Source organism: Indicator indicator, chromosome 2, assembly GCF_027791375.1.
Source record: "Indicator indicator isolate 239-I01 chromosome 2, UM_Iind_1.1, whole genome shotgun sequence".
In the NCBI taxonomy this organism is placed as follows: domain Eukaryota; kingdom Metazoa; phylum Chordata; class Aves; order Piciformes; family Indicatoridae; genus Indicator; species Indicator indicator.
In genome coordinates this window covers 47,807,985-47,824,006 of record NC_072011.1, presented here as the reverse complement: position 1 = coordinate 47,824,006, position 16,022 = coordinate 47,807,985, and the positions used below count along the sequence as shown (strand labels likewise).

The 16,022-nt window shown below is 41.0% G+C and overlaps 1 protein-coding gene across 1 annotated transcript in view; it reads right to left on the bottom strand.

The window, feature by feature from the left end:
• Positions 1-16,022, bottom strand: part of THADA (THADA armadillo repeat containing) — a 190,949-nt gene that overhangs the window by 142,218 nt on the left and 32,709 nt on the right. The window contains exons 22-24 of the mRNA XM_054397089.1: positions 13,039-13,171; positions 1,273-1,386; positions 37-159 (exon numbers count right to left, since the gene is read on the bottom strand). Of these exons, the coding sequence (XP_054253064.1) occupies positions 37-159; positions 1,273-1,386; positions 13,039-13,171 (370 nt within the window). The remainder of the gene's footprint in view (positions 1-36; positions 160-1,272; positions 1,387-13,038; positions 13,172-16,022) is intronic.

Below are 16,022 nucleotides of genomic sequence, written 5' to 3'. Positions count from 1 at the left end.
GTTAAATTAAAAAGGCAAAATTAAGAATTAACTTACAGCCCAGACAGTTGACATAAAGCCTAGAATTGCTGCTTGCAGTCCATCTGCAACATAAGGCATGATGTTCTCACCTAAACGTGTATCCCTAAACAGTGCCCGAAGGATATTTAAAGCATGAACCTGTGGATAGAAGAAATATAAGAAAAATACATATTCATTGGGAAATATCCTACATTTAATGCATGTTAATTACAGTGGTGAACATGTGAAACAAAAATAATCCATATGCACATTTACACCACTTTTTTTCCATATTAAATACAATCCTATTACAAAACAATCCTATTAAAACAAGAGATTAAAAGGGTGCAGCAATAAACACCATTAAAACAATTGCAGTTGAAAAACACATTCCTCTAACAAGTACAGTCTAGACACTACAAATGAAGGCCAGCGTTCTTTTTTTTTCTTAGCTTATCAAGGCTATGAAAATAACTTTCAAAGTTTAGAATCACCTTTTCCAACATTCTTGACATGCTGTAGACACTGTGAGAAAAAATAAACTACAACTCACAGGAGGACAATATTAAGCTAAAACTGACAGCCAGGCTTGCTTCACCATATTTTGCTGCTCTCTGTAAGGGAAGGTGGTAATCTGTGTAGTTTCACAGACTTTGACAAAGCTACATAAATTTATACCAGCAGAACAACTGGCAGAGGCATCAGAACATACTTCTATGTATCATCACAAAAAGTATGTCCTGCACTTACAAACAGGAAGATTAAAGTATTTGATAACAACATTTTGAAGATAAATATCTTGACTTTAATTTTTTTCTGCATTCTAAATGCATGTATTTAAGTTTTAGAAGTTACCTAGTACATAAAAAAATCACTTTTCATGTAGTATTTTACTGCATACAATACAATTTATAATACTCATTTACTCTAAATGTAAACAAGTGCTTGCTTGTTAATTCCTTGTAAAAAGGAATTACTTGGATATTTGGTTAGAATTATACTATGGGCAGTAAACTGATCATACAAATTCAAAATTAATGAGTGTATTTGCTATAGTAGAAAATAAAACATGGAATTATGCCAAATCTATTTTTAGGCTCTTATGCCCTTGCAAATTCCAGTGACTTTCTAACCTCTGCACATGCAAGCATGCACAAGTTTAGCTACAGATATAAAAAAATATTCTTATTGAAAACAGACATAAATTGCCTTAAATGAAGTAACACAAACACATTTTTGGCATTTGCCTTCTTATAAGAGGTTGTATTTTACCTGTGGAATTACACTTGATGGTCCATTCAAAGGTGTAGCCAAAGATATCAATTCTTTCATTGCCATTTTCAGCAAATCTGTTTTGCTCTTCTTTGGTTCTGAGGCTAACAATGCCTACAGAAAGTTTAAAAAAAAAAAAAAGAAAAATTTACAACTGTTTCAGTTTTAAATCAGTTTTGTTCAAAGCCTCTCAGAATTCAATATTTAAGTAAGAAAACTTTGCCCATACACTCCCCATCTGCCAAAGAAAATCTGCTTGTATATAATAGACAACAATTTCTGACAAACACCCAAAAAAAAGATAGTATTTATTACAGCAAAATTATCTGCCATATTATACATACTTATATTTCCTATTATAGCATTTTTTTAGTATAACATCATACATATTTAAGATGACATGGGCTGGGCAGAAAATATATCTTGGTTTGTAAAAAAGGATAAAACAAGCAGCATATTTTTAAAAGGAGAGAAGAGATGCATCCATCTCCAAGTAGTTGTTCAGTGGGTACTACATGCAACTAAGATGAAAATACTCAAATTTAGTCCTCTAAAGTTCAGCAGTCTAGTAACTCTTGTTAAATTTTTTCAATTTAGTACAAATGGATAATCATAAATCACTTATTTCCAATAAAAAAATCATCTATCTGTGTTTTGGGGCCCTGAATCTATTCCGTATCAAACAAGACATTTAATAGTACTTTACATTATGTAAGAACAACTGAATGGATCATCTGCAAGCCAAACAGAGTATAGAGAAACCCTGATGCAGTCACTTTGACCTTATCAGTGACTTTAATGATGGGAGAAACAGAGGGAAGGGCAAAAAAAGTGTAAAAGAGAAGAGAATTAAGACTAAAAATTAGTATGCTAAAAATATCAGAGCTGTAACTAGCATTTTCCCACCATTTCCTCACCCACTAATTGGAGCTGCACCTTTGTGCTATGAGATAATAATATTTCTATTTTAAATAGGTCATTTAAAATGTTCATAACCTTAAAAATTACACATTGTCATTAAAACAGATGTTTTAGCAAAACAAGAACAAATGTCACAGGAAGCAGATGGCAAGGAGACCACACTGAGTTGATTTTATGTATTTATAAAATAACCTTATTATAGTACTGTTAGGATATGCATTACAATTTGTATTTTTATTATCTAAATACCACATGCTATTTAAGGCTTAATCAATTTTACTGAGTGCTACAGGCATATTCAGAGCTACTGCCAAAGAACACTATTGCCTCTCTTTACAATAAAATTAAAATTTGAAAATAGATTATTTCAGAGTAATCCCAAAGAGCTCTTCAAACCTTCTCATTAATTGTGTAGACCAACTTCGTACTTTTCCAGAGCTGTCAAAACAGAACAATCTGACCTGTTTATCCCAGCAGGTATGGCACAGTGCAAGCTTTGCCACATGGACTCATTAATGAAGGCCAACTGCAAACTACATTCAGTTTTCATAGAATCACAGGTTGGAAAAGACTCCTGAGATCATGAAGTCCAACCACTAACCACACTCTGCACAGTTCACCCTTAAAGCATATGCCCAAGCACCACATCTAAACAACCTTCAAACACATCCAGGGATGGTGACTCAACCACCTCCCTGGGCAGCCCATTCCAATGTCTGATTGCTCTTTCCTAATGTCCAGTATAAACATACCCCGTGTAACAAAATACAATTTTTTTTATATCTAATATTTTATATTTCTGGCAGTGGTATCTTCAGACACTGCCATAACTTATTTACAAAGTTCTGTTATTCAGTTTTGGGTAATATATTTCACATTTGAAGACAGTTAAACAATTTAAGCACAAATCTGAGAATTTCCAATACAGCAATTTAAATTGGAAATAAAGGTGCCGCAATCTGTGATTTCCCACAAGGGGGATTCTGTAGCAAATTCACCGGGTACTCAGGCCTTGCTCCTTTGTCCGGTATCTTTCCAGGCACGGTGAACTGTAATTCAACTGGCTCTTGGCTCAGAGAGAGCTAAGATGCCTCTCTCCTCTCATGCCCAGTTCACAGGTTGTAGCTTTCCTCGGCTCAGAGAGGGCTAAGGGGCCTCTCTCCTCTCGTGCACTTTGTCGCCGGGCTGTAGCAGTGCAGCTCTTCTGGGATTCGGTTCTCTTGGGCTTTTCCCCTTTCTGCCTCCAGTGCAGGGCCCTCAGAATCTTGGTTGCCTTGGTCCAGGTGGAAGGCCAAGGTGTGGTTTGCCTGCAAGGACAAGCTCTTCAGTTGGAACTCTGAAGCATTTGGCTCTTGTTGCTTTCTCAGTGAGAACAAGGCAAATTGCCTACCACTTCATTTGGTTTAATTACGGTCCAAAGACTATTAATGCCCATTGGTAACAGAGAAACTTGATAGCTGAACCTATAGAATGGGGCCTATCCAAACATGGCCGGGGCACACACAGTTCACAGGTGTGTGACAAGGTTAATTACACATGGTACACATTCACCCGGACCATCTGGACCCCAGGAAATTTCCAGGTTTACACATTCACAGGTGCTTAACCCATGTCTGGGTTAGGGCGTGTTTTGGGGTTTGTCCCTTCAGGACTGTTGCAGTTTGAGACCATTCCCTCTTGTTCTATTGCTAATTACCTGTGAGAAGAGACCAGCACCACCTCTCCACAACATCCCCACAGGTAGTTGTAGAGAGCAATGAGGTATCCCCCTCACCTCCTCTTCATAGAATCACAGAATGTCAGGAACCGGAACAGACCTGAAAAGATCATCTTATCCAACCCCCCTGCAGAGCAGGATACCAGATCCTACAGGAACACATCCAGGTTGATCTTGAATATCTCCAGAGACAGATATATTCAAACCAAACAGTCCCATTTCCTTCAGTCAGTCTTCATAAGATTTATTCTCCAGGCCTTCACCAGTTTCGTTTGCCTCCTCTGCACTACCTCGTTATCTCTTTTGAACTGAAGTGCCCAAAACTGGACACAATACTTGAGATGTGGCCTCACCAGTGCTGAGTACAGAGGGACAATCAACTCCCTACTCCTGCTGAACACAGCATTTCTAATACAAGCCAGGATGCCATTGGTTTTCTTGGCCACCTGGGTACACTGCTTGCTCATATTCAGCTGCTTGTCTATTAGAATCCCCAGGTTCCTTTCTGCCAGAAAGCTTTCCAGGCACACTTCCCCAAGCTTGTAGCATTGTATGGGGTTGCTGTGGCCCAAGTGCAGGACTTGGCACTTGGCCTCGTTGAAGCTCACACTATTAACATTGGCCCATTCATCCAAGCCTCTCTGTAGAGCCTCCCTACACTCATGCAGAGCAGCATTTCCACCTAATTTGGTGTCATCTGTGAACTTACTGATGATCTTGGTAAGGACGTAGAATATGTCATCAATAAAACTGTTAAACTGAGCCCTGACAAGCACCACCTGGGACCAGCCACTAGCTGCATTTAATTCCATTGACAACCACTCTTTGGGCCCATTCATCCAGCCAGTGCTTTATCCAGCATAGTGTATGCTCATCCAAGCCATGTGCAGCTAGTGTCCATGAGAATTCCGAGGGAAACTGTGTCAAAAGCTTTTCGAAAGTCTAGGTAGACGATGTCCACAGCCTTTCCCTCATCCAATAGTTGGGTCATCTTGTCATTGAAGGAGATCAGGTTTGTCAGGCAGGACCTGCCCTTCATAAACCCATGCTGACTGGGCCTGATGCCTTGCTTATCCTCTATATAGCATGTAATGGCACTTAAGATGATCTGCTCCCTGACTTTCCCTAGTACAGAAGTCAGACTGACAAGTCTATAGTTTCCTGGATTCTGCTTTCTGCAGGATACTGCTGGGTGCACCTTGTCTTTCAACTAGGCAGTGTAAATTTTTGTATGAAAAACTTATTCATACATGTCTAGTTTTCACATTCTCATCACACTAGCTGATGTCCACTGGATTCAAACTTTGTGGTATGAATGGGGAAATCAGAAGGCATGAAATAATCAACTTCATTTTGCAGACAACTTACAGATGTAAAAGGGAAAGATCTTTAACTGCTGAAACTGAAAAGGAAAAACGTGTCTGAAACCAATGTGCCTACTAAAGGCAGGAGCAGGCTGTAACTGACATAAGAGGCCAGGCTGAAGCAGGCTGCCTCAGATTTCTCAGGGCAAATTCAAGAGTGGAAAACATGAAAGATGAATTATTCTGGGAGGGAGAGCTTCCTCCCAGAACTTCCTCAAATTCTCAGAAAATTCTTGAGACTGTACTTCAGCAAGTGGAAAAAGTTACAAATCTTGTAGTTAATCTTGGACTTCTGTCTTAGAAAAGTGGTTGAAAATTAAAATTACGTAGGATAATTTAAGGGGAAAGCAATTATGGCTACTTTTACTTTAAGGAGCAAATGAATAGAAACCGGTTACATTTAAACTGCAGGACCAACTCTGCAGTGACTGACTGCACAAAGATGCAGATGAGCTGCTGCCTATTACTGCAAGGTACTCAGAAGGAGAAAGTCTTTTGAGCTGAGAAAAAATACAGCCAGTCAGGCAATTATCCATCAGTTCTGAACCTGGCAGAAGGCACAGGCTGGGACAGGTGAAGCTGATAGTAACACGGGGAGAAAGAAGAGTGGAGAAGCATAGTCCCATGCTCATGGAGATGAGTCTGCAGTGGCCTACTCATTCACTACACTGAAGAACATCAGACAACACCAATAGTGTGACTATTACTTGATCCTGCTTTATTACTGTTGACTAGACTTCCAAGTTCTTTGTAGTATCTTCTAGGCCACCATTTTATAATTCTGTGATGGTTTGTTCATATTTTATTACCCTCCCACCTTGCATGGAAGAAGCACAGAGTTACATGATTGATCACTGAATCAGCAGGGAACACATGGGAGCTCTTATGGTTCAAAACCTTACTGTATGTGCCAACTAAAAGGATCTGCATAAAAAGGTATATCACCTTCTAGTCTTAATCTGTGAATTAATTTGTGAATTTTCCAGGATTATTACCATGGCCACACAGACCCTAAGCTGTCTTTTGAAATGCTGTTTGAATCTCCCTCAAGCTGAAAAACTCAAGAATGAACACAACCTCATGTTTTAGTTACACGTGGATTCTTATTTGTACAAAAGCAGACAGAGTCTGCTTAAAAAAAAGTGAATGTTTGATCAGATGTTACAGTGGAGAGATGGAATCCCCCTCCCACACCGACAATAACCAGGCTAACTCAGTCCGGAAGCAAAAGAAGCTGTGTTTACAAGCAAAACTACAATCTAAGATGAAATGCAATGAATATGCACAAATATACACTATTCACAACACTTACAAATATGTACAATCAATAGGAAAACACAACAAAGCCCTCTAGTCCCCCCCTCCAGGGGCTGTGCTTCTTTCCCAAAGGGCCTTCCCCCCACACCCTTCACAGAGCAGGCAAAGAGGGAAGAAGGCCAAGAAACAGAGAGAGGTTCATTAAACTTAGCTTGTCAAGGTCAGTATGCAGGTGTGTGTTACATCCAGCCAGCAGAAAAATACCCAGCAGGAAGACTGAGACTGCCTGACTGCCCATATCTTGTTTTGAGTACTGACTCTTAAACATTTCTCTCTCCAATGGAAGTGTTTAGAATAATCATTATTTTGCTTTCTTACACCCAATTGTGATTTATTTACTGCTCGAACTTGGTGAGAAGAAATTAAAGACACAGTCTTAAAACCACCACAGTCCACCCCTTATAAACAATTCCATTGGCTGCTACTACTATCTATCCAATCTAAAACAACAGTGAACAAGGAGTGAATAAAGTTCATAGTCCATTCTGGCTGTCTCAGATGTAGATGATTCAAAAGTTCTAATCACAGGGAAAACAGAAAACAGTTTCTTCACAGACAGAGTGAAGAAAGGAATAGGGACACTTGGGTGACTCAGGGCTCTCCGGGTTCTTAGGGTTTGTGCACCATAGATTTCTCATGGATTCTCCTTTTGGGCGTGATGTCGTATCTGTACAACACTCTGAATTCAACCTCTCAGCCAAAGTTAGATTTCTTTGTAGAATACACTGAAGTTCACCATTTTCTTGCATCACCCAATAGGTGTGCCCAGGACCTTCACCAGAAACCACCCCTTGGACAGGTTTGGCCTCTCCTGAAGGAGAAAATACCCAAACAGTTTTGCCAGATTCTTTTCTCTGATATCAGGAACTCTATCACCTTCTTCCTTTTGTAAAAAATCTGATTGAGCAGGTCCAGCTCGATTCACTGAACCTCTACTATTCACCAACCAGGCTGCTTGTGCTAAATGTTTCTCCCAGTTTTTCAAGGATCCACCCCCCATGGCTTTGAGAGTGGTTTTCAGCAAACTGTTGTAGCATTCAATCTTTCCTGCAGCTGGTGCATAGTAGGGAATGTGGAATATCCACTCGATGCCGTGCTCTTTGGCCCAGTTTTTCACAAGAATGTTCTTGAAATGAGTTCCACTGTCTGAGTCAATTCTCTCTGGAGAATTGTGTCTCCACAGGGTTTGTCTCTCCAGACCAAGAATGGTGTTACATGCAGCTGCATGAGGAACTAGTTAAGTTTCAAACCATCCAGTGCTTGCCTCTACCATTTTCAGCACATACTGCTTACCAGATCGAGAACGAGGTAGAGTGATGTAGTCAATCTGCCAGGCTTCACCATACTTGTACTTGGACCATCGGTCACCATACCATAAGGGTTTCATTTGCTTTGCCTGCTTAATAGCAGGACAAATGTACACTCATGTATGACTTGTGTGATAGCATCCATGGAAATGTCAATGGATCTGTCACAAGCCCATCGGTAGGTTGTATCTCTGCCTTGATGTCCTGACGAATCATGGGCCCATTGAGCTAACAACAGCTCACCTCAGTGCTTCCAGTCAAGACCAAGATCAAAGTTCATGTCCACTTGGGAAACTCTTGCAGCTAGATCTGCCTGATGGTTGTGTTGTTGTTCCTCAGTAGCTTTGCTCTTAGGAATGTGAGAATCAACGTGTCTCACTTTCACTGGGATTCTCTCAATGCAAGCAGCAATGTCTTGCCACAGATCTGCAGCCCAGATAAGCTTTCCTTTTCTCTGCCATCCATTCTTTTTCCAGTCCTTTAGCCAACCCCACAAGGCATTGGCTACCATCCATCAGTCAGTGTAGAGATAAAGCTTTGGCCATCTCTTGTATTCAGCTACATCAAGAGCTAGCTGGACAGCTTTTACCTCTGCAAATTGACTGGATTCCCCTTCTCCATCTTTTGCCTCTGCAACTCTGCATATTGGACTCCACAATGCAGACTTCCACCTTTGCTTGCTTGCAACAAGAGGAGGCATGTTTCTTCTCATCCTCATACAGATCACTGTAAGGAGGAGCTTCCTCAGCACGAGTTACTCTCTCCTCTGGAGGTTCTGCACAGCTTGTACCTTCTGGCCAATTTGTGATCACCTCCACCAAACCAGGTCTTTCCCATTCAAGCTCTCTGTGTTACCAGAGCCATCCACTTAGACCAGGTAGCATCTGTTGCATGATGTGGTAAAGAATCTTTGCCTTTGAACATTCAATTCAGAACTGGCAATCTAGGAGCTAGAAGTTGTGACTCAGTTCCAATCACTTCAGAAGCAGCTTTTATTCCTTCATAAGCAGCTAAAATATCTTTCTCTTTTGGAGTATAGTTGCTTCTGAGCCTCTGTAGCCACAACCCCAGAAACCAAGAGGACGTCCTCGTGTCTCACCTGGAACTCTTTGCCATAAGCACCAGGTTGGACCACTGTCACTCGCGGCCGTGCACAGAATGTTCTTAATGTCTGGACCAGTTCGGACAGGTCCCAGACCCATCGCTTGGACTAGCCCTCACTTTATCTGGTCAAAGGCTGCTTGTTGCTCAGGACCCCACTGGAAACTGTTTCTCTTTCGAGTCACATCATAGAGAGGTTTCACAATCTGACTGTATCCAGGAATGTGCAGTCTCCAAAATCCCACTGTACCTAAGAAACGTAGAGTTTCTTTCTTATTCATGGGATTTGCCATGGTGGAGACTCTGTTTATCACATCCTTTGGAATGTGACGTTGACCATCTTGCCACCGCACTCCCAGAAACTGGATTTCTCTGGCAGGTCCTTTCACCTTGTCTCACTTGATAGCGAAATTTGCTTTCAAGAGAATGTCAATTATTTTGTCACCTTTCTCGAAGACTTCTTCAGCAGTTTTACCCCAGACAATAATATCATCAATGAACTGAATATGTTCTGGAGCTCCACCATTCTCCAAAGCATCATGGATCACTGCATGGCAGATGGTTGAACTGTGAATCCACCCCTGGGGTAAACAATTGAATGTTTACTGTATGCCCCTGCAGGTGAAGGCAAACTAAGGCCTACATTCCTCTGCTATGGGAATAGAGAAGAAAGCATTAGCAATGTCTATGGTAGCATACCATTTGGCCTCCTTGGATTCTTGCTCATATTGGAGTTCCATCATGTCTGGAACTCATGGGTGGAGTTACCTCATTCAAGGCACAGAAATCAACTGTCAGATGCCATTCTCCATTCTGCTTTCGCACAGGCCAGATTGGACTGTTGAAAGGTGAATGAGTTTTGCTGATGACCTTCTGACTCTCCAATTGATGAATCAAGTTTTGAATGGGCACCAAGAGTCACAGTTGGTTCTGTACTGTATGTGATGATGCACAGTTTGAGAAGCAACTGGCAACTTCACATCCTCTATCTCATATTGTCCCACAATTGCATTTTCATCTGAAAGCTCAGGTCTAACAGACAACTTCAGTTTTCCTCCATCAACAGTTATAGGTTCTGTCCCTTGATAATTTGATGGTATGATGGTGCACTGAGCTTCTGTGTCAACCAAGGCCCTGTACTTCTGAAATTTTCAAGTGCCAGGCCACTGGATGTACACATCCCAAGAGATTCTGTTATCTCCATTATCCCTTACCTCCCCCTGGCGGAAGGCAGGGCACCCCTAATTGTAGGGATTACTTCAATATGTACAGCTGGCACAACATCCAGTGCCAGAATTAGACTCACTGTTGGAACTATTAGAGTTGTCCCAGGAAACTGAGGAAGTGACAGCTACCCTTCTGGTATTGTTACCCCGGGATCTGCCACTCCACAGCTCCCGTAATCTCCTGAAAAGATCAGAAGTTGGTTGACCATCCCATCTGTTCATGTTTTCACCAAACTGATCACATAGAGTTATCCAGATACTCCCACGTGATTGCTTTTGTTGCCCGCTTTGGTTTGACCTGTTCTGAAATGGCCTCCTTGGAGGACATCTGTTTCTGACAGCTGAAACTTGTATCCATCTAAAGGAGGAGGAACTGGCATCGTCCCCCTTCATCAAGTTGGATATGGAGGTTTTAAGTTCCTCCTTCAGCTCTTTCATGCAATTCTTTTTCTCTCCAGAGAGTTTCAATGGCTGAAACCAAGGAAACACGTGTGAGACTATCCTCCACTTGCCTCATTTGGTCAGTGAAATAGCCAACAGTAGGAGGCACTCCACCATAATTTCTTGCCACAACTCTGCTTGCCAGAATGGTAGCATAATTAGGAGGAGCAAGCTTTATGAGCTCTTTGGCAAGACCTGTTCCCACAGGAATTTCATCAATATTCAGCGTATTATGATCTCCATACATGGCTTCTCTCACAGCAAACTCTCTCAGACGCTTGATTCCCTCATCTATCATGTTCCAAGGCTTACGGTTCCATGGTAAATCATCTCTGCTGGGGTACCTCGTAAGGACTGCCAGCAGGAGGTGTGTCCACAGAGGAATTTTTCCAAGGCACCCACCTGCCTAGATGCCTGTCTATGCCTCTGTCCTCTGCGATCGTTCCAAGCTGCGTGGCTTACTTGTCGCCTACCACCAAGGCTGGAGCTCCCATATCAAAACACCTTCCTAGCCAAGTCAGGATTGGCCCAGTGTCTCCTCTGATGTAATCGTTCCTCACACGCCTAATTTCCTGTCTGGGTGCATTTGCTGACTGTATATCATCCTCCTCATCATCAACTTCTTCTTGAACTCACTGTCCCCATGCTCCTGCTGCAAGCCTCCGTGCAATGTCCTGGAGTTCGGAGGCACTTTGAGCAGTTCCTAATTTACCAGGGCTCATATCCTGTCCTACATCTCCACCATCCATGGCTGGTCTCAAGAAGTTTGCCAGACTTTTAAGGGTAACCTACTCTTCCTCATCAGAAGGATCTTTCTTAACAGAGGGTCTCTGAACAGAAGGCTCCTGACCTCGTTCTGCACCTTCTGCACCCCCTCCTGTGGCTCCCTCATGCTTTCTGGTGACAGTAGCAACTAAATTCACCAGTTTAACTTTCACATTCACAGCAGAGTCAGCAGGAACAAAGAGATTAAGTGCAGAGACAGCAGTTCCTCTTTGAGACCCTGCAGCCACTGCTGCTTCCATTTCGGCAGCAGAGGGCAGAAAAGATTGTGCCTCGTTCATGGCAGCTGCCTGTGTAGCTATCTCAGGTCCTGGCAGAGATCCTGCAGCTACTGGCTCAGAGCCAAAGCTATCAGCATGCTCGTAAGCTTTCGCCTGTCTGCATTTGACTGTCAGCTTCTGTGTGCTGTAATCAGAATCAGAACCAATCTCCAAATCTCTCTGAGCTCTTCTGTGTTTTCTTTTGTGTCTGTGTAGACTACTGCAGCAAGTAGCTCTATGTCTCTCTCAACACAGTGCTACCAGCAGGCATACAATTGTTATCACAAACACTAGACTCAGGCATAGCACATAAATCAATTTAGGGGTTCCACTCATTCACATAACCTGCAATAGGATAGCAAATTCATATGCTTCTGCTGGCAGATTTACAGGTGAGTTGCCATGACTCCGTATTCCAATAAAACCAGAACAGTACTCAACAACTTTCTGCAGCTTGAGTTTATCCCAAAGAAAGTTTATATGTCACATATCTTACAATTTTATCTATCATAGCAGGAACAGCCCATTCATAAATCACCACAGTCAGAACAGAATATAGAACATGCCACAGGATCCAAAGCAGCTTCATTTTGCTTCCTAATCTGAGCAGAAATAAATCATACAAGCAACTGCCCCACATTGGGCACCAAAATATTAATTACTACAGTGGAGAGCTAGAATCCCCCTCCCACACCGACAATAACCAGGCTAACTCAATCCAGAAGCAAAAGAAGCTGTATTTACAAGCAAAACTACAATCTATGATAAAATGCAATGAATATGCACAAATATACACTATTCACAACATTTACAAATATGTACAATCAATAGGAAAACACAACAAAGCCCTCTAGTCCCCCCCTCCAGGGGCTGTGCTTCTTTCCCAAAGGGCCTTCCCCCCACACCCTTCACAGAGCAGGCAAAGAGGGAAGAAGGCCAAGAAACAGAGAGGTTCGTTAAACTTAGCTTGTCAAGGTCAGTATGCAGGTGTGTGTTACATCCAGCCAGCAGAAAAATACCCAGCAGGCAGACTGAGACTGCCTGACTGCCCATATCTTGTTTTGAGTACTGACTCTTAAACATTTCTCTCTCCAATGGAAGTGTTTAGAATAATCATTATTTTGCTTTCTTACACCCAATTGTGATTTATTTACATTCTTTCACTTTTCTGCTCGAACTTGGTGAGAAGAAATTAAAGACTCAGTCTTAAAACCATCACAACAGAAGAGGTTGAATTAAGAAAAATATTCAACCAACAACACACATGTATTCACCAGAGAGGACATTAAACAAAGGAATTAAGTCAGAGGTAATAGTGTTTTTTGGTACCTGTATGTAGAATGGAATTCCTGCACTACGTCTGGTTGCACACAGAGTAGATGAGGGATCACAAGATTTTATTTCTTCTAACACACATCTTAGCCACTGCTCTGGCATCTTGTGCAGACTCTCCCTGTTACAGCTACATGAAACAAATATGTAAGAAACAAGGACAAAGTCAGAGAAAGCATTTAATGGCCACAGGAAGTACTTGTTATGTATGTGGACACCTCCAATATGCAATTTTTTTTAGAAAGATTAAAAAAGGAATTGTTACGTTTTTCAACATTAGTACAAATTATATGAACCCTACTTATTAAGTGACACTCGGAAAAGTTATTATTTCACCAAACAGAAAACAGTATTCTGTGCTTTAACACTGCACATGTTCTCTCTGTCAAGAACTACTACCCTGTTCTAGAGAAGAAAACAAAAACCTATGCACATCAAGTCACTATGTAGAAAGTGACACTTTACAAATTCCTATCTTTGTTGTCACACAGTAGCGTGACCCTTGCATTAATGACCATATGCAATCATGTTTATAACCATAGAAAAAACTGAAGCCCCCACGGTAAGTACACATTATGTAAATACCCTTGCAAACCTTGCAGCAGTAGAAGGAATGAAAAACAAGACATACTGCTCTTTTAAAATACTGTGACAGTCAAACTTTTGATAAAGAATTGCTCTCCTATCATTAAATACCTCTCCTCTGGACTTATAGAACACAGTATAGACTGAAAGTAAAGGACTTCCGAACACAAGAACTCAAGTCTACTTCAATTGCCGGTACTGATCAGTTCAATGAAATGTACGATTTTCAGTGTGCAAGACCAGGTCATTAATCTTGTGTTGATTTCCTAGAAGGATCATTCACTGTTAACAAATTTCTATTAAAGGGGTGTTGCTATCAAAACCTGCCACACCAGTTTGACACAGAATAAAGAATTAATCACTGTGGGCAATAAAATTGCAATTATCTCAACCATGCATGATTTGCCTTACCTAAAACCATAAACTATAATTAAATTCATGATTAAGTAGTGAGACTACAATCCAATTTTCTACCTCAGTAACTGAAATGGAAAATTTAAGAAGAAAAGCTTGATGGCAGCAGCTACTGACATGAAAACCAAAATCAAATGGAATGTCTATGTCTACTCTCTCCTTCTTTATCCTCCTCTTATTACAATTTAGGTAGTCTGAAAATCTGATACTGAACAATAAACAAGGCTTTAATGTGCAGTGAATCCTCCTTTCATTCTTTTACAAAATAAACAGAAGATTAGTAATGCAGAAAACAGAGGTCACAGGAAGAGTCAAACAGGTCAGCAGAAAACACAGCCATTGATTTCTCTCTATTAATTCCCTTAGGATTTTTACCACAGGCATCCCACACTGCTGCCAGTCCTTATCCCCATGTTTCAAGGGCAATGGCTCTTCAAAACAGCAGCCAACATGCAAATCATTCAGTTCAGAACATAGAAGAAACATAGCTTCACAAACGGTATGTCATCTCAAACCACAGCATAAAAGAAAGGCACTGCTCCAAACCCGTAGCAGAAGAAATCAAATTCATCTGGAAACTAACAGCAAGTTGTCTCTCCTTTTACTTTTCTCTTTATGCTGCAGATAATTAGCTTTCCCTGATCACTTTCAGGACATGTTCCTTTGCTCACTTTTGGGTGGACAAGGAGGATGGTATTCTAGGGTTGAGACCATGAGAAACTTCTCATGGATCTCCTCTATGGGTCTCTGCAGCTAGACTATGTTTCACAGTTCTCTTCACCCATGTCAGTGCATACTTTTGATCACATCTGCAGCTGGTTTTACTGCCCTAGCTAAGCAGAACTCAAATGTCTTTGTTTAGCCATGCAAAGAACAATGCTCATCTCTCTTCAGTATATTACCTTACTATTAAAAGAATCATTGCACAAGACATACTCCCATCTGCTGTGGTGCAGGAGAGCACCAACTAAAGCAGTAAGGAAATATTTAAAAGTTGCTACATAGCATACTGAATATTTAAGTCAGGTGAACTTAGGAGGATTTCCCCTTTCAGCAGTAGTAGCAACAGGAGAAAATTTAATGAAATCCAATAAATTTCAGAATCCCTTAAAACTGTATTGCTTTGATCTTTCCCCAAGTAATTCTGCCTTGTTCAGTCACCCACCAAGGCACTTTTTTTAAAAGGTGGAAGAGTTATTGCTTTAAAGTTAGAAACATCAGAGAATATTGTCTTTGCAATGGAGATGACTACTCCCTTACATTTGGCAGCTCCATCTCCTCATGGTCTGGCAAGAATATTGTCTTAAGAAGCAGGTGGCCCCAAATTTTAAGAATAATGAAGCTTTACAATGTAAAAACAATGGTCTCAAGCTCAAACATTATTTTCCAGAATAAAATTGTAATTATTTTTACAAATATATTTACCAGATCAAACAAATAGTGCTGTTAATTAAAATACAACACAGTAACTTGATACAAAAATTATTTAAGATACAGTACAGCAAGTGTTTTTCCACAAATTACTGTCTGTCCATCTGCTGGTTATAACAATTTCATATACATCCCAAACCTTTTCCATGGTCAGTATCAACAAGTACAAAAAGCCTGGCAATCTCTAACTCGTATGACTGTAAGAACAAAGAGGCAGTCTTGGATTTGGCCTTCCTGGATGTCAGCCATTTGTGGCACAGAAAATGCTTCTGGTCATGAGCAATGTATGTGGGTATATCCAGAAGCCAGTGTTTCCAATCACCGTAATCAGTCCCTGTCTAGAGAAAAGGGGGGTTTCTTTCACCGGTTTTCTCCTCTCAGTAGACCTGCAGTATTATTCTTATTCATGTAAGTAATGCGATTCTTATTATTTATAAAGCCTCCATATGGTCCCTGGCACTTCTCAGACGAGTAAGGAGACAAGAATCTAGCCTCACAAATACATTGGTATTCAAGCTGCAAGCCATCCTATAAAATGTCTACTTTTAAGA